This window comes from Rana temporaria, chromosome 3, assembly GCF_905171775.1.
Source record: "Rana temporaria chromosome 3, aRanTem1.1, whole genome shotgun sequence".
In the NCBI taxonomy this organism is placed as follows: domain Eukaryota; kingdom Metazoa; phylum Chordata; class Amphibia; order Anura; family Ranidae; genus Rana; species Rana temporaria.
In genome coordinates this window covers 54,442,433-54,462,366 of record NC_053491.1, presented here as the reverse complement: position 1 = coordinate 54,462,366, position 19,934 = coordinate 54,442,433, and the positions used below count along the sequence as shown (strand labels likewise).

The following is a 19,934-nucleotide window of genomic DNA, read 5'->3' as shown; positions in this document are numbered from 1 at the left end:
TACAAACATAAATCTAGTTTTAGTGTGCAAATTTCATGTGTAAATAATGCTTTAAGAATAACAGCATTATGATGGATACTCATGTGATTAACACTGCTGCATTGTCACACTAGGATCATAGATTCAACTTAACTATGGACTTTCTTATTCATATGGTGGCTTAACTCGGAGGTGACCCAAGTTTACAATATATATCTTTTTTTTTTAGTGAAAAGGTGCAGGTACGCCCCCCTTTTAAATCACCCCTTTGTCTCTGCACCCTACCCACCTCTGAGCACTGTCCATTGGTTTCACCCCCTACCTACTGCCCCTTTTAGAGAATACAGAACCAAGTATCATTTTGTTAAAGCAGGAGTTCACCCATAAAACAATTTTACCCCTTAGATGGATGCTAGATGGATGCTCGTTTTGTCTAGGGGAATCGGCTAGTTGTTTTAAAATATGAGCCGTACTTACCGTTTTCGAGATGTATCTTCTCCGCCGCTTCCGGGTATGGGTCTTCGGGAGCGGGCGTTCCTTCTTGATTGACAGTCTTCCGAGAGGCTTCCGACGGTCGCATCCATCGCGTCACTAGTAGCCGAAAGAAGCCGAACGTCGGTGCGGCTCTATACTGCGCCTGCGCACCAATTTTTGATGTCGCCGAAATCACTTGTAAAATATGTGCTCCCGTCCGTCCTCCCCTCCCCCCCCCCACCCCACATACCTCTCTCTGCTGGCTCCGTCTTCGGGACTCCGTCCTCCCCCGGCCACCGAGTCTGTCTCCTGTTCCTGCTGCCGATGTACACAGTGAGAGGGGAGAGCTATGCTCTTCCCATCTCAGCTGTGACAGGAGTTTTAGCACAGTGCTAGGACTCCTGTTTTGGAGGTGAAGAGGGTCAATAAAGAGAACATGTCACCTCCAATTGCTATCACACAGGAAATTGTTTTCTCCTGTGTGATAGCAAAAAAGTTAAGTGAAAAAAAGAATTGATAAAAATAAATAAATAATAAGAAATAATAATTAAATTAATAAAATAAAGTAAAGAATAAGAAAAAGAATAAGAAAATTATACAAAAATTTAAGAAAGTAAGCTACAAATAAATAAAAATAAAAAAAGTGATAAAGTAAAAAAACAAAAAAAACATATTTTATCTATATATATACACACACACATATATATATATATATATATATATATATATATACACATATATATATATATATATATATATAAAAATATAACTTTACAGCGGTCATTCTTCACCAGCATTATAGAGGATCCTTTGTACCCCTTATTCAGTAAGGACCCATTTATACGATCAGCAGCCTTTACCACCCCTCTGAAATGTATTCTGTGTTGGGTGGCTTTTCAGAGGCATTTGACAGGCTGTAAGGAGGTGATATGTTGCATCCTCACTGCCTGTCACACATCTCTGAAAAAGCAATTGCGGCGTAGCCCCCATACACTACAATTGGTCTCATTGGGTAGCGGTACTGCAACATGCGGTTTCATTTTGGTGTGGCCACAAGGTGAAGCATGTGTACTAGGGGTCGACGATATAATTTATTTCAGGGCAGATGCCTATTTTTTGGCAGCCTTTTAGGCTGATAGCCGATATCAGGTGCCGATAATCTGTAGATTAAATTTTTTTCTATTTTCACACTGTCCTTTTTATTAATTTTTTATCACACATATTGTTGTTACAAGGAATGTAAACATCCCTTGTGACATTAATAAGCAGTGACAGGTACTCTTTATGAAGAGATCGGGGGTCTATAAGACTCCAAACCCCTCCTATGCACTTGAAAGTATTCAAAAACGCCAAGATCTGCGTTTTTAATACTTTCTTTTTTTTTTTTTAAACTGGCGCCTTTAGGATGCCAGTAATCCGGAAGTGATGTCATGATATTGCTTCCCAGGTTACTAGATACGAGACCCGAGCAAAAGCAGATTACGGCTTTGTTTGGGTCTCCGGCCAGCTGGCGGATGTGCCGGCTGGTCGGTCAGGCCTCCCGTTGGGATGCTGCTTAGCCACATTGTTATTACAAGAAATCTGACCATCTGCTCTAAATAACGTTACTGGGGTGATGCCTACAGCTGCATCACCCTGGTACAACCCCTTGAAGCAATATCAAGCAGTAAGTTTGTGAATATCGGCTGCCGATAATGAGCCGCACAGATACTCAGTCGACCCCTAATGTGTAGAGTCCCGAGCAGCTGCATGTCCTTTAGATTTTCATATCCACCACTACCCAACATCACCCAGTCAACAAGCCCTTAGTCACTGCTGTATTTACATAGTTAGGTAAGGTTGAATAAAGACACCAGTCCATCCAGTTCAACCTGTGTATAGGGTGTGTTCATGTCAAAAATCATTTCCCCTATCCCTGTATACTGTGTTCACCAAGATAACTGTCCAAGAGTTTTTTTAAACTATCAATACTATGTTTTTATGGACTTGCTGAAATAAAGGCGATTTTACTGGAAGTGCGGCCAACCAGAATTATATTTTGCTCATTGGAATCTGTGATGGACGGGGCCAGCACCTGGAGCCAGGACCGCTCACGGGAGACCCAAAAAGAAGAGAATTGGGGCTGCTCTGTGCAAAAGCATTGCACAGAGCAGGTAACCAACATTTATGTTTTTTTTTATTATTATTATTTATTTCCTTTAGAGTCACTTTAAATGTTTATGAATCACACTTTCACTTCAACATGATTTGGTCTGCAGTAAAAAATATGACCATATTTTAATTTTAAAGCGTATGTTGGGGAACAATAAAAACAAACATATACAATACATCCCTGCAATACACGCATATATCCTAAATGTTATCTCTTTAAAAATGCTGCAAGTACATAAAATACCTGCTGATCTGCTAAAAATCCAGTGAGCTCCTAAATTCTTATAGTGAACTGACATCTCTGTCTCTGCTGCACTTACACTTCAACCCCGGGCAGGAATTTTATGCTCAGTCCCTTTGGAAGTCAGAAATCCAACCTTCTATATTCTACGAGGTGCCCTCTGTTCCCCTCATGTCGTCCAGTTTATAAGATCAGTGGCCTTTGTGCCCTTTGGCCACTAGTCTGCGTGGGTTTCCTTTGGGTACTCTGGTTTCCTCCCACAGTCCAAAGACATGCTGGTAGGTTAATTGGCTCCTTTCTAAAATAGCCCTAGTATATGCATGTATGAATGTGAGTTTGGGACCTTGAGGGCAGGGAATGATGTGAATGTGCAATAAATATGTAAAGTTCTGTGTAAACTGATGGCGCTATATAAATGCCTGTAATTATGTAAATATATATATATATATATATATATATATATATATATATATATATACACACACACACACACACACACACACACACACACACATACATACATACATACACACACACACACACACACACACACACACAGTATATCCTTTACACATATTCATCCTATACATGCACAGAGTCCTGCCCACATTGCCATCCATTCAGATTGTCGTGGATTGGAACGGGAGTCAGACCATCTGGCCACCCACTGCATCAAGAACTTACATTATTTGGAACTATAGTCTAATTGGGAAGCAATGTAGACAGGGCTGTGGGAGTGTATTGGATGAATCAAGACTCCTGGCTTGTCCATCTTACCATGCTGTACAGTGAGCAGATCAGACCAGGAATCTGAGACTCTTGGGTCCAACCACTGTACAGCACAGTTAGATGTACAAGCCAGGAGTCTGATTCATCTCATACGCACACACAGTCCCACCCACATTGCCATCCATTTAGACTCTAAGGCCCTGTACACACAGGCAAGAATCTTGTCAGGAAAAACCCGTCGTTTCCCCTGACGAGATTCTTGGCAAGAATCTCTTGCCACCTGAGTGTACACACTGACATTTCAAAAGTACCTCTTGAAAGGTAAGAACTCGGTGACGTCATCGTGTACGACGAGCATGCGCTCCTCACATTCGAGGCCGTCGCCGCCATCTTGCTTTACCCTACTTATGCCGTGGAAGCTACCACGCATGCGTCAAAGTCATTTCGAGCATGCGCGGGTTTCCACGGCGACAGGTAAATATACACACTCTCAGGTTTCTCGTTGGGAAACTGGACAGATTTCCAGACGAGAAACCTGAAAGCCTTGTACACACAAACGGTTTTCTCGGCAAGAAGCAGTTTTCTTGCTGGTTTTTGCAGAGAAAACTGGTCGTGTGTACAAGGCTTAAATCCCAGGGCATGGTGAGATTTGTAGTCTTAGCATGTTGTGAAATACATGAATAGGAAGTGATGTCGCCACTTCAGAGATCCCTCACAGGGATAGAGAAAATTATGCGTAAAGATGATGTCACTGATATTTAAAACTGAGTTTTGTACACAACGTGCGATTTTAATCCAAATCACATTAGCAGCTTTGCCTAACTACACAGGGCTAATGTGCAAATTTTATCTCTATCCCGGAGTTCTTCTTTAAATCCCAACCAGTTCTGTTAGGGCTGCCAAGTTCTCCCCTGCTGGACTACAGGACACCATTCGGTAGTCCAGGGGAAAATAACTGGGCAGCCCTAACAACACTGCTTGGAATTTTACTACAGCAAAGGCAGAGTTGTCAGCTCAAAAAGGAAGTTAGGAGGTCACAAGATTTTTTTGTTCTGCACCTACAACATTTCTAAATAGACAATAAACACTGGGAAACGTGCATATATTGCAGATGTATTGTATATGTATTTGGCCTGGCATACACTTCATTATGCTGCCTATTGATCATATTATTATTATTATACACGATTTATATAGCGCCAACAGTTTACACAACGCTTTACAATGTAGAGGGGGGCAGCACAATTACACTACAGTTCAATACAGAAGGTACAGGAAGGCCCTACTCGTATAGCTTACATTCTAAAAGGGAGGGGGTGGTGGTACAAAAGGTAATGGCTGCAGAGAACGATTTGATGGGGTGGCTCAGGGACAGTTGTTAGGTGGGTGTGGCATAGTCTTCCCTGAATAAATGAGTTTTCAGGGATCTCCTAAAGGTGTACAGGGTAGGGGCTGATCGGACATTCCAGGGCAGGAAGTTCCAGAGGATGGGAGAGGCTCTGGAGAAGTCCAGAAGGCGGGCATGGGAGGAGCTGAGGGGATGATTTGGGTGATATCTGCACATGAGGTTGGTGATGTAGATGGGGGCGATGTTGTAAATGGCCTTGTTGTGGTTAGCATTTTGAATATTAAATGGTGGGGTAGGGGAAGCCAGTGAAGGGATTGGCAGAGAGGAGCAGCAGTCACGGATCAGTTAGGTGAAGTGTATTAGTCTAGCAGCAGAATTCATAATAACGAAATAAAAATGGTGTCAACTGCGCCAACTATAGTTGGCGCAGTTGACACCATTTTTCTTTTGCCATTTTTATCTTACCGACATGGTGGGAAATATTTAACTGCAGCAAACGCACATATTTTAGAGGTTCGCAGAATTAAAGTTTTTTTTTGCGCCAGTGACACACATTTCACATATACAGAATTTATAATAGACTGAAGGGGGGATAGCCTGCATAAGGGTAGGCCATTAAGGAGAGAGTTGCCGTAGACAAGGTGGGAAATAATCAAAGAGTGAATAAGTTGCTTTGTGGTGTCAGCCAGGAAGGGTCGAATTCTGGAGATGGCGCGTCTCTCTCTCTTTCTCTCTCTCATCTCCATCCATTGATAATGTCCAATAGGACGAAACGCGTCTGGAGGCAGCGTCAGTGACGTCACCACGCCTAGGAGGAGGGCTCCTCAAGCCGGCCGGCTTTTACCTGTTACACGCTGTTTTTAAACTTCATAAGTGTAAGTACACTACTGTTTTAAATAAATTTGTTATACCTACGGTATCACGCTATTGCATCCCTCTCCGTTTCCCGCTACATGCAAATCGGACCGCTTTACCACTGCTGTTTTGCTGACGGGTTGTGTTTGCGTCCCAAACCGCAAACACTCATCACTTTCCATACTAAGGCTGCTATTTTGCTGGCAATCTCGGAGTATCCTAGTCCAGGGGATTAAAAGGCCGTGGCTGGGCTATAGCCAACTGCATCAAAGGCTTGCCATCTGGTAAGCTGATATATGTTTCTGGTGTTGGGATAACACAGATTGTATGCATGTCACCAGGTGCATTGAAAATCTGACAAGCTAATGTTCCTACATGCAAATCAGCCTCTGATCCTTTCACTGATACTATTTGCTGGATGTTGGTTGGAATTCATTACCACTCTTATTGTCTATGGACTGTCCAATGTTACATAGTTATTTGTTTTAATATTGGGCGCGGCTTTTTTATATTGTTATCTCCATACATATATATAAAATAGTATTTTGAGCATAAGGATTTTAGAATTTACAGTAATTGCATGAATAGAGAACCTTGTCTCTCTCTCATGTATATATATATATCTCCATACATATATATATAAAATAGTATTTTGAGCATAAGGATTTTAGAATTTACAGTAATTGCATGAATAGAGAACCTCGTGCATTTTAAACTACTGTTGTTAGTCATGATGATAAAGATATTATTTGTTGGTTAGGTACCTTGGTAATAGGAGCTTCAATAGTCATCGAATGTATTCTAGCCATTGAAGAATGCCGCCTCTGTGAACTACCTAAAACATAAACAGAAAGAAAGATAAATTCAGTAATATGCCAGTACATTCATAAACAACTTCTGGCTTTATATCCAGGGCAGGGTCATTGCGTTGGTCTGCTGCCCAGACTATGAAGTTTTCATGAACTAGGAAGTGGCAGGTCTGTGCAGTATATAGGGATTAAACAGTTCAGCTGAAAAAAAAAATATTTCCTCTACGGCTTTAGGTACATTACTCCTGTATTGAAATATGTCAGGCGAAGTGCAGGCTGCTGGATTCTGCAGAAATTGTTACAGTAGGGCTCCCTTGTTCTCTTTCTACTGCTAAAACTCTGGCACTGTGGGGGTTAACAGCTTTGGGTCAATGGGCTCTGCTACCCCAATGGCCCGTACACATGATTTGAAAACCGGACGAAAAATACTGCTTTTGACACGATCGAACAATAATCGGCTTGTTAGTACAGAGCTTTTAGGAGCCGATCGTGACAATTCATCCGATAGTATTTGATCGAATAAGCACGAAAAATTTCCTCGTATGATACCAGATCGTTCGATTTTCATTTAGTCCTCCGAAAATACAATACAAATACACTAAAACACATGACATCACTTCCGACTTTTTTTTCTGTCGTATGAGAATTTTCGTGACTTTAGTAACCTATTCAATTTCTACTTGCCAGAATAGTCCTTTCACTGATTATACTAGCCCCATGATCTTTGAATGGAGAGAGTCTGATCAGTCAAAGGATTCTCTCCTCTATTCACAAACCGTAGTAAAGGATGTGTAATCAGTGAAATAACTTCTCAACTGCTCTCCACTCCAAACGCTGCAGAGTTGGAAGACTGTAGGACACATGTGTCCGCTAATGGTGCATACTGTACATAGACTCACTGATTACTGGCTACCGATCAAGTCAGAGACTAGTGTTATAACATCCCCTCTAGCCTCCAACGGGTTACTTGTTTAAGTGCAATCAGAAGTTGGCACAGCACTTCATCCCATCTGTAAAGGCATTGGCAACAACTGAACCAGGAAAGTCACTGGTTACAGCTTTTTTTTATAGGGCGTACCATAAGACCTAAATGTGCAAACCTAGGGTCCCTGATATTTAAACATAAACTCCTGCAAGCAGCTTAATACCCAGTTGTAATACATATGGGGGAACTCTCTTAGTTTTCAAAAAGTTTGCAATTATGTTAGCTAGCCTCCCCTGCCAGAAGGCACAGCAAGGCCATTGGCGTACCCTGCAGCACAACGCCTTGCTGACTTCCAGTAGTCTGCCCAGAGTCTATTTAAACTAGGGTTGTTCCGATACCACTTTTTTAGGACTGAGTACAAGTACCGATACTTTTTTCCAAGTACTCACCGATACCGAATACCGATACTTTTTTTAAATGTGTCCCCAAATGCAGCCATGTCTCCCCACAAATGCAGCCATGTCCCCCCACAGATGCAGCCATGTCCCCCCACAGATGCAGCCATGTCCCCCCAGATGTAGCCATGTCCCCCCCATATTCAGCCATGCCCCCCCCATATGCAGCCACGTCTCCCCATATGCAGCCATGTCCCCCCATATGCAGCCATGTCCCCCCCATTATGCAGCCATGTCCCCCCCATATGTAGCCATGTCTCCCCCCCATGTATCCAGCCATGTCTCCCCCCCATGTATCCAGCCATGTCTCCCCCCCATGTATCCAGCCATGTCTCCCCCCCATGTATCCAGCCATGTCTCCCCCCCATGTATCCAGCCATGTCTCCCCCCCATGTCTCCCCCCCATGTATCCAGCCATGTCTCCCCCCCCATGTATCCCCTCCATGTATCCAGCCATGTCTCGCTTACCTGCATCCCCGCTACCGCCGACTGTGTAATACGTGCCGGGAACATTACAGCTTTGAATAGCTGTAATGATTGGCGCCGCGCTGCGTATAGACACTCCCCCTCGCTCGGGATTGGACAGTTCACCCGAGCAAGGGGAAGTGTCTATGCGCGGCGCGAATCATTGCAGCTATTCAAAGCTGTAATGTTCCCGGCGTGTATTACACAATCGGCGGTAGCGGGGATGCGGCGGGAAGCGGCGTAATGGCGGCGGCGGGGGGGGGGGTATGTATTCTATTCCGGTATCGGGGGTATTTGCAGGAGTACGAGTACTCCCGCAAATACTCGGAATCTGTCCCGATACCGATACTAGTATCGGTATTGGGACAACCCTAATTTAAACACAGCACAAGCCTGCCAATGGATGACTACCGGCACCCACTGATGGGCGAGGAGGAACACAGATCAGAGCTCTGCATATATAAACAATACAGAGCTCTGTCTTGTCAGTGGGGATGTGTCGGTTTTTGTTTCTCTGCAAAGCAGGGAACATAAACCGGCACATCCCTTAGTAAAAGCACCTTACAGTAAACACATAAACACTGGTTAGGCACACATTTAACCCTTTGATCACCCTAGATGTATAACCCCTTCCCAGTCAGTGTCACTGGTACATATTTTTATCACTGATGACTTTATTAGTGTCGCTGGTTCCCACAAAGCGTCAGTTAGTGTCGAACTGGCCACCATAAGTTGCTGATCGCCACCATTACTATTATGAAAATAAATATAATTTCCAGTATATATACCATAGTTTGTAGACGCTGTAACATTCACGTAAACCAATCAATATAAGCTTCTTTGGATTTTTTTTAACAAAAAATATTTGGCAGAATACACATTGGCCTAAATTTATGAAGAAATTAGATTTTTTAACATAAGTATATACAACTATTGTTTGTTTTTCAAAATTTCCTGCTTTTTTTGTTTATAGCACAAAAAAAAAAAAAAAAAAAAAAAAAAACTCAGGAGGTGATCAAATGCCACCAAAAGAAAGCCATTTGTGGGGAAAAATATGTTTGTGTACCACGTTTCATAACCACACAATTGTCAGTTAAAGTAACGCAGTGCCAAAAAGCAAAAAAAAGGGATTTTTAATACAGCTTACCTGTAAAATCCTTTTCTTGGAGTACATCACGGGACACAGAGCGGCATATTCATTACTATGTGGGTTATATGGAGTACCTTCAGGTGATGGACACTGGCAATCTCAAACAGGAAGTGCCCCTCCCTATATAACCCCCTCCCATAGGAGGAGTACCTCAGTTTTGTAGCAAGCAGTATGCCTCCCAAAATGGTCCCCATAAGAGGGGTGGGAGCTCTGTGTCCCGTGATGTACTCCAAGAAAAGGATTTTACAGGTAAGCTGTATTAAAAATCCCTTTTTCTTTCTCGTACATCACGGGACACAGAGCGGCATATTCATTACTATGTGGGATGTCCCAAAGCAATGCTTACAATGAGGGGAGGGAGAACATCTTCCCAAGACAAAAGGATTTAATTTAGAGATATACTCAAATCATAATAAATCCAACTTAGTTGAGAAAAATAATTTTTAAATTTAACTCAAAAGGGAGCCCCCGGAATCCGAGGGTCTCAAACTGCAGCCTGCAGCACTGCCTGCCCAAAGGCTGTATCAGTATTCCTTCTTACGTCCAACTGGTAGAATTTTGTAAACGTGTGGACTGAAGACCAGGTTGCCGCCTTGCAAACTTGAGCCATAGAGATCTGGTGGTGTGCTGCCCAGGAGGCGCCCATGGCCCTAGTAGAATGAGCCTTTAATGATAACGGAGGAGGCAACCCTTTCAAGCCGTAGGCCTGAGTGATTAACTGTTTAATCCACCTCGAGATGGTGGATTTTGCAGCTGCCTGCCCCTTTTTGGGCCCATCCGGTAAAATGAACAACACGTCTGTTTTCCGGATCTTCTCTGTAGCTTTAATATAGGCCTTCATGGCCCTGACAATATCCAAGGTATGCAGCAACCCTTCCTTTCTGGAAGTAGGTTTAGGAAAGAAGGATGGTAATACCAAATCCTGGTTTAGATGAAAACTGGATATAACCTTTGGTAGGAAGGAAGGATGAGGGCGGAGAACGACCTTGTCCTTATGAAAAATAAGATATGGTTCCTTACAGGATAAGGCTGCCAGTTCCGATACTCTTCTGGCGGAAACTATGGCGACCAAAAATACTAACTTCCTTGTCAGTAAAACCAAAGGAATTTCAGCCAACGGCTCAAAAGGTTGTTTCTGTAAACTTGACAGAACAAGATTTAAATCCCACGGACAAAGCAGGGATTTAACTGGAGGATTAATACGTAAGACCCCTTGAATGAAGGTCTTAACCAACGAGTGGGTGGCCAGCGGCCGCTGAAACCACACTGACAAAGCTGAAATCTGTCCCTTGATTGTGCTTAATGCCAGTCCTTTATCCACTCCTAGCTGGAGAAAACTTAATACTCTATCGATGGTAAATTTGCGAGAAAGCCATCGCTTGGACTCACACCAGCCTACATAGGCCTTCCAGACCCTGCAATAAATCACCCTAGAGACCGGTTTCCTGGCTCTGATTAGGGTAGAGATTACTTTCTGAGACAGACCTCTACCCCTGAGAATCAGGGATTCAGCTTCCAGGCCGTCAAATTTAGATGCCGTAAGGCAGGGTGGAGGATCGGACCTTGCGATAGCAGGTCTGGCCGTAGAGGAAGAGTCCAAGGGTCTCCCACTACCATCTTTAGGATTAGTGAATACCATGCCCTTCTGGGCCATGCTGGAGCTACCAGGATGACTGGTATGTGCTCCACCCTGATCCTGCGCAGCAGGCGGGGTAGTAACTGGAGCGGGGGAAATGCATAAAGAAGTTTGAACTGATGCCAAGGGCAAACTAACGCATCGGTTCCGCAGGCCCTGGGATCCCTTGTGCGGGACATGAACCTGTCTAGCTTCTTGTTCAGTCTCGATGCCATGATATCCACACGTCCGGCACTCCCCATCTCTGGCAGAGTGTCTGAAAGACCTGTGGATGCAGAGACCACTCCCCCGGCAACAGAGTCTGGCGACTCAAGAAGTCCGCCTGTAGGTTGTCCACTCCGGGAATGAATATAGCCGATATGCAGGGCACTTGGGCCTCCGCCCACAAGAGAATTAAGCTCACTTCTCTCTGAGCGGCTAGACTCTTGGTTCCCCCTTGGTGATTTATATACGCCACCGCCGTGGCATTGTCCGATTGTATTCTCACCGGGAACCCCTGTAGTTTGGACGTCCAAGCCCTGAGGGCCAGTCGAGCAGCTCTGAGCTCCAAGATATTGATGGGCAACTGCTTCTCTGCCGCTTTCCAAGTGCCCTGGCGAGTGCAACCATCCAAAATTGCTCCCCAGCCCATCAGGCTGGCGTCTGTGGTTACTATCCTCCAGGTCACAGGACTGAAAGTCTTTCCCTTCAGGAGATTCTGAGGGTTTAACCACCAAGATAGACTTTGTCGCACCCTTGGTGAGAGTGGTAAAGGAATTTCTAAGGCCTGAGGCCTCTTGCTCCATGCTGACAGGATGGCTGCCTGCAGGATGCGAGTGTGGCTTTGAGCGTATGGAACCGCCTCGAATGTGGCCACCATCTTGCCTAGTAGCCGCATACATAGGCGAACAGTTGGCCTTCTCTTGCTTAGAACTATTTGGCTCCTTGATGGCCTTGACCTTTAATAAGGGCAGAAACACCTTCTGTTGTCCTGTATCCATCTCATACCGAGATATTCCAGCTGCCTTGTGGGCAGGAATGCTGACTTGTCTCGATTTAGGACCCAGCCGAACCTCTCGAGGTACTGAACTGTGAGGGCCACTGCTCGCTCCAGGCCAGGAGACGAGTGGTCTACGACCAAGAGGTCGTCCAGGTAAGCCAGGACCGTGACCCCTTGGGTCCTTAGATTGGCTAGGATTGGAGCTAGGACCTTCGTGAATACCCGGGGGGCCGTAGCCAACCCGAAGGGGAGCGCCACAAATTGGAAATGACGTTGAGCCACCGAGAAGCGTAGAAATACTTGATGTGGCTGAAAAATTGGCACATGAAGGTAAGCATCCTTTATGTCTATGGACGCCATGAAGTCGTCCTTCTGGAGCACGGCGACAGCTGACCGAATAGTTTCCATCCGGAATGAGCGGACCTTTAGGTACGCATTTACTCCCTTTAAGTCCAAAATTGGCCTGACATCGCCGTTGGGCTTTGGGATGATAAACAGGTTGGAGTAGAACCCCAATCCCTGTTCCCGGATTGGTACTTCTACTATCACCTTCTGGCATAGCAGATGATTCAATGCCGCCATCAATGCGGCTCTTTTCACAGGGTCGCCTGGTACTCTTGACTCCTGGTAATGAGGAGGAGGGATTTTTAGAAACTCTAGTCTGTAACCTGCGGCCACAGTAGACCGGACCCATTCGTCGGGGATGTTGGCTTCCCAAACCTCTGCAAAGAGGTGAAGCCTTCCCCCCACCCTCATGGGTGGGGGCGCCCCTTCATAAGGCAGACTTAGGGGCTGGCTTAGCTGGTTTGCGATACCAAGGCTTCTTGCCGCCAGAGGCCTGTCCCTGCGATTTACTGTTAAAGTTTGATCGTACAGGAGGCCGTCGGTACTGCCTGGAATTTGAGGGCCCCGGAGCCGGAGAAAGCTGCCTTTTAAACGTAGGACCCCGAAACTTCTTTTTGACTGGTAAAAGAGTACTCTTACCACTCGAAATAGTCTGAATGTATTTATCCAGATCTTCTCCGAAGAGTCGTCCTCCATGGAAGGGAAAACCTGCCAGAAGCCTTTTGCATGGGGGCTCGGCCGCCCAGTTCTTTAACCATAAGAGTCTTCTCATATGCACTAAAAATAGTGATAAACGAGACGCCTGCTGAATAGAGTCTTTTATAGCATCCACCGCAAAGCATAGAGCTCTGGGTATATCAGATAGCTCCTCTGCCTGCTGGGCAGGGATGTCCTTAAGCATCTGTTTAGTCTGGTCTTTTAAAGCTTGACAGACTCCGATAGCAGCAACTGCTGGCTGTACCACTGCCCCTGCCGTAGCAAAGGAAGCTTTTAAAAGAGTTTCCAAACGTTTATCAACCGGGTCCTTAAACATTTGTATGTTTTCTACCGGGCAAGTTAGTGATTTATTCACACAAGAGATGGCAGCATCCACAGCTGGGAGCGCCCATCTTTTGGCAAACTTCTCTTCCAACGGGTAGATAACAGAAATTTTTTTAGGCGGCAGAAAAATTCTGTCTGGTCGTACCCAATCTTGGAAAATTAATTCCTCCAATAGAGGATGGACCGGAAAAACTGCGTTGTTCAAGGGCGCCTTTAAGGAGCCCAAAGAGGAAACTGCCGGACCCCGGAGCTCCGGTAAAGGCAACTTAAATGCTGAGTGAACCATGTCTGTCAAAGACTGGACCCACAGACTCTCCGCTTGGGAGGCTGAGAATGGTTCCTCAACAGTAGATTCCTCAATTTCTGAACCCTCTGGGTTCCCGTCCAATAGGTCCTCCTGAAAATCTAATTCCTCCGGCGAGAGAATTTCAGCATCTGAGGATACACATTTAGGCGAAGGGGATCTAGTCCGTTTCTTGCCTGGTAAAGACTTAGCGAACATAGCCGCCAATCTTTTCTCTAGCCCTCCTAAAGAGGCAGCTAGCATTTCCTCTGTGACAAACACAGGGTTGGGTGGATCTGGGCCAGCCACCGCACCAGATCCCCCTACTGGCTCAACCAAGGCGGCCACAACTTGGCTACTAGGTGGGGAGAGTACTGGCATAGCCTGACTCGTATCCTCAGAGCCTTTGGGAGCCATGGTACAATACCGAGGTACCCCTGCATGCAACAACTGACTGTTTGCAGCTAGGAAATAGTTAAGAGGTTTAGGGAACAGCAGGATTACTAGTGTCCAAAACCCCTGGTGAGGCCGAGTATGTTTATCAAAATAAAAATCTTTTTTTTTTTTTTTTTTTCAATATGATATCTTCTTTTTTTTTTTTTTTCAATATGATATTTTTTTTTTTTTTTTTTTTTTTTTTTATTACAACATACGGCCCCACCAAATCTCTTTGCCAGCCTCCAACCTGCTGCAAAGGGGAATTTTTTGGCTTAAGAAAATAGGCCAAGCCTAGGATGTACTACCCCTTTCTTGCCACCGGGGGTCACCGGAGTGCCGCTCTGCGTCCTCTCCCCTCCAGATCAGCTCAGACTGAGCCATGAACGTAGCCTGTCTGTTCTTAACAGAGGCGAAGGCACGCCTCTTCCTGCGCGCTCCCCGCCCCCCCCTCCCGAACGGCGCGAAACCTTTCTATTTTGGCGTGCCCGCGCGCGCGCCTGTCAGGGGAGAGAGACACATGGAGACGCGCCCCAGGCGGCCCACAGAAGCAGGGAGAGAGGATCGTGCCGACGGCTGCAGGGCGGCAAATTTGAACCCCTGGACAGGTAGGACACAACAGAGACTCTAAGGACTCAGTTTTTTAGTCCAGAATAGGTCTCAAAAACGACCCTATCTGACCAGCAGGGCAGCAGGTAGCCAGCAAAGATTCACTTGGACAGGGGAACCAGAGATGGGGGGGGGAATCAGATCATCCTGTCTACACACAGACATAGTGACCAAGGTGCCCATGCAGAGCATACTCAGGCTACCCCCCCCTTTTTGATCACCCCTGGGGAGCCCGCTGTCGAACCAAGTTCCGCAGGCTCCCCACTTACCTGCTCCATGCCGCAGGACGTTTGCAAGCAAACACAGTCCAATCTTCTCCCATCTCCGTGGGTAGTGTAGTAGACCATCAGGCACTGGGGTCCTGGAAGGAACCGCTGTCCTGGACCTATATAGCACCCCGGCAAACAGGGTACTTTTGGCTTTGGAAAAAAGCTCCAAGTCCTGGGCCCAGGGTCCAGCCCTCCAGAGAGGGCATTATAGGCAAAACCCCATGGATTTTGGGGCCCGGGTACTGTCCACTTCGGCACTGAGGCACTCTGGACAGATCCGGTTAGCCTGCCAAAATCCTAAGGATATGGAGGCAAGCTATTCCGTGACCAACACCTAAGACACTGGCGAAAAAACTGAGCTACTCCTCCTATGGGATGGGGTTATATAGGGAGGGGCACTTCCTGTTTGAGATTGCCAGTGTCCATCACCTGAAGGTACTCCATATAACCCACATAGTAATGAATATGCCGCTCTGTGTCCCGTGATGTACGAGAAAGAAATGGCCTGGTCATGAAGGGGGTAAATCTTCCGGGGCAAGTGGTTGAGCAACATATGTAAACACCAACAGTATTAGTACATTACTTACTACATATGTAAATATTACATCAGTATCAAATTTCCTATAGTAAAAAATATGATGCGATTTAATGCTCATATTACACTATGTAGGGCAATGTGATTCCCACATAAAATTTCCATACATTGTACAAACTTTATAAACATCTTCTCACATCATCATTTATGTTTATTTTCAACCCCGTGGCCCGGATTCTGAAAGGAGATACGACGGCGTATCTCCGGATCCGCCGTCGTATCTCTGAGTGTGCGGGGTCGTAACTATGCGACTGATTCATAGAATCAGTTACGCATAGATTTCCCTAAGATCTGACCGGCGTAAGTGTCTTACACCGTCGTATCTTAGGCTGCATATTTACGCTGGCCGCTAGGTGGCGCTTCCGTATAGTTACGCGATGAATATGTCAATTAGGTAGATACGCCGATTCAGAAACGTACGTCCGGCCGGCGCATTTTTTTACGTCGTTTACGTTAGGCTTTTTCCGGAGTAAACTTACCCCTGCTATATGAGGCGTATCCTATGTTAAGTATGGATGTCGTTCCCGCATCGAGTTTTGAAAATTTTACGTCGTTTGCCTAAGTCGTTCGCGAATAGGGCTGTACGTAAGTTACGTTTACGTCTAAAGCAATGACGATTTGCGGCGTAATTTCGAGCATGCGCACCGGGATTCTTTCACGAACGGCGGGTGACGGGGGGTCACCATTCATTTAAATAAAACACGCTCACATCATCCCCATTTGAATTAGGCGGGCTCATGCCGGACAACATACGTTACGCCGCCGTAACTAAGGGCGCAAGTTCTTTCTGAATACGGAAGTTGCGCCCTAATTTAGGGCGGTGTAACGTATCTGAGATACGTTACGCCGCGCCGAAAGATACTCCAATGTATCTGAATCCGGCCCCTTGTGTTTTAAGGAGCCAAACGTTAGGCCCTGCTATGTATTTTGTTTTTATGATATAGCCAATTTTATACATTGCAATGTGAGTTCACTTTATGTACTGCACTAAAACTGTCTGTTTTTGCATATGTAAATCAAGTTGATGTTTAACCACTTCCTTACTGGGCACTTAAACCCCCTTCCTGACCAGAGGACTTTTTGCGATTCAGCACTGCGTCGCTTTAACTGACAATTGCGCGGTCGTGCGACGTGGCTCCCAAACAAAATTAATGTCCTTTTTTCCCTACAAATAGAGCTTTCTTTTGGTGGTATTTGATCACCTCTGCGGTTTTTATTTTTTGCGCTATAAACAAAAATAGAGCGACAATTTTGAAAAAAAAAAAAAAAAAGGTTTTACTTGTCGCTATAATAAATAGCTCAATTTTTTTTTTTACGTTTTTTTAGTAAAAAAAAAAAAAAAAAAAACGCAATAAGCGACTGGTTTGCGCAAAAGTTATAGCGCCTACAAAATAAGGGACAGAATTTTTTTTTTTTTTTTACTAGTAATGGCGGCGATCTGCAATTTTTATTGCGACTGCGACATTATGGCGGACACATCGGACACTTTTGACACATTTTTGGCGCCATTCACATTTATACTGCAATCAGTGCTATAAATATGCACTAATTACTGTATAAATGTGACTGGCAGGGAAGGGGTTAACACTAGGGGGTGAGGAAGGGGTTAAATGTGTACCCTAATATTAGTGTTCTAACTGTGGGGGAAGGGGGGTGACTGGGGGAGGTGACCGATCTGTGTCTCTATGTACAAGAGACACAGATCCGTCTCCTCTCTCCCCTGACAGCACCGCTGTCTGCGAGAGCCGGGAATGAGAGATGATCTCATATGTAAACATATGAGATCATCTCTCATTGGCCGCACAGATCGCCTAGGAAACGGCCGCTCCGATTGGCCGTTCACGGCGATCTGTGACTGGCTGTGTCCAAGGGACACGGCCAGCACAGCAGTTCCCCGCTGCGCGCGGGAGCGCGCGCGGGGAACGAGCAAAGGGGCGGCCGTAAAAAGACGGCCTGTTAGAGATTGGGAGCCGCGCTGCGGCCGTACAAAGTCGTACGGCCGTCAGCTAGTGGTTAATATGTTTTTGTGTACATGCTACTTTTTAAATGAATGCTATAAGTTAATTTTGGACCGCTCTAATATTGCTGGTTGTCATTTACCAATGCAGGCCTGCCCAATATCTCAGGCCATTATTTAAATCACCTTGCTCCTTGACGATGCCCTTGCCATCAGCAATTGAGATTCGCTCTCCGCCGCAAAGTCGTCACTGCTCTTTAGTGTTTGGCAGGTCTGCCACATTCGTTGAGGATCCAGAATGCAGTTCACTGTTTGCACATAGCCCTGCTGCAGCCAAGGAGGGCTGCCCGAGGACATCTTCTGTGCATGTATTTTAATAGTTTCTTTATCTATTTTAATGCACAAAGGTTATTGTGCCCTGTCCTCTCCCTTCTATTATTGTATTATATTAAACAATGAGCTGTAGCACGTAAAGCGATTCTAAAGGCTTATGTTTTTTTACCCCCATGCATTCTATGCATGAAGGTAAAAAAACTTCAGTGTGCAGCAGCCCCCCCCCCCCCCCAGCTCCCCTTATACTTACCTGAACTGGATCTAGATGTAGCGCTGTGCACAAGAGTCTTGGCTCTCCAGGGATTCTCCCTCCTCATTCGCCGAGACAGTAGTGGGAGCCATTGGTTCCCACAGCCACTGAGTGAGCCAATGAGAGAGAGGGGGCGGGGCCCAGACGCAGCTCCATGTGTGAATGGACACAGAGAGCAGCGGCTTAGGATGAAGCCTGCTCGGGTACCCCCATTGCAATAGTTTTGCTCTGGGGGCACTCAGCAGGAGGGAGGGGCCAGGAGCACTAGCAGAACGGGAGAATCATGGCTGCTTTGTACAAAACCATTGCACAGAGCAGGTAAGTACGACATGTTTGGTATTTAAAAAAAAAAAAAACATGCTCTTAGTCCTCCTACAAAGTCACACAAACACCTGTTCATCATGCAAGTAAAACCTATCTCATGCAGCTTTCCTAGCATGGAGTGGCAACAATGCTGCACTGCTCCTGAATTCAGAGCAGAGTTGCCCCTCTCATGTAGGCTGTGCCTGCTTGCAGGGGGTATGGTCATCATTATTGTCACTGCCGATTTACACACCTATAGCTTGTCAATCAGCACCTGGCCAAACCTGGTCCTGTCCAATGAGGTCTGTAATGACAGCATTGCCTCTGTTGCTGAAACCCTCCCACCATAAGCTGCAGTGTCTAGGAGGGGGAGCACGTGAGACATAAATGACGCAGGATTTGGCTCACTCAGGGGAAGTAAATGATTATTTTTTATTCAAGAGGCTTTTACATCCAGTAACCTGTCACACAGGAGCCTTTTAAAAACAGTCATTTGTCTGTAAATTTACCAAAGCTAAATGTCAGTTTTGGTAATGAGGAAAATGGGTTAAAGACCTATTCTTCTCACTTGTTTAAGTTTGCATACCGTCACTTCCTCGGGAGGTGGTTGACCTGACGTCTAAGGAGCCTTTCCGCCTGTCCTTGTGTCTGCAGCTCTGGATATCTGTGGGAAGAGAAAAATAAATGTTTGTTTGAACCTTACTGAACTTTACTAAGACTTCTGTTATCAGTGTGAGCAAAACAGCCTTTATCATTCCTACAATATAAAACATGTCATTAACTCTACACCAATAAAAACACATCCACTGACTAAAGAGCAATACATAGTGGTCTACCTTTCTGGTTTAAATGGAGAGCTATAAATTGTATTCATAAAACCCACTTATCTTTACAACTATTGTGTGAGAGTATAGTAATAAGTTCACTAAATGTTAAAGAATTTGCATAAAGATATTTTTATGAGCTTTAATATACAGTATATTCCTAGTAAGCATGTCTATAAATAACCTTCTTTAAATCACTCCATCATTACCTTCCTTTTCTTACTGAGTATTATAAACTGAAGTGTCACTTACTAAGAGAGCTGCTGTAACTTATCCCTATTCACCAATCAGATTCAAGGGTTCAGTCTTTACCTGTGACTTTCTAGGGTGGTGGTAAAATGTTAGTTAACATGGGGCCAGATTCACAAAGGAGATATGACGGAGTATCTCAGATACTCCGTCGTATCTCTCAGAGTATCTATGCGACTGATTCATAGAATCAGTTACGCATAGATAGCCCTAAGATCCGACAGGTGTAATTGTTTTACACTGTC

General features: G+C 45.2%; 1 protein-coding gene across 2 annotated transcripts in view; it reads right to left on the bottom strand.

Annotated features, from left to right (window-relative positions):
- The window catches only part of PDE8A (phosphodiesterase 8A), a 439,096-nt gene that overhangs the window by 44,885 nt on the left and 374,277 nt on the right, over positions 1–19,934 (bottom strand). For both annotated transcript variants that reach the window (XM_040342584.1, XM_040342583.1), the window contains exons 12-13: positions 19,203–19,280; positions 6,542–6,612 (exon numbers count right to left, since the gene is read on the bottom strand). In XM_040342584.1, coding sequence (XP_040198518.1) covers positions 6,542–6,612; positions 19,203–19,280 — 149 coding nt within the window. The remainder of the gene's footprint in view (positions 1–6,541; positions 6,613–19,202; positions 19,281–19,934) is intronic.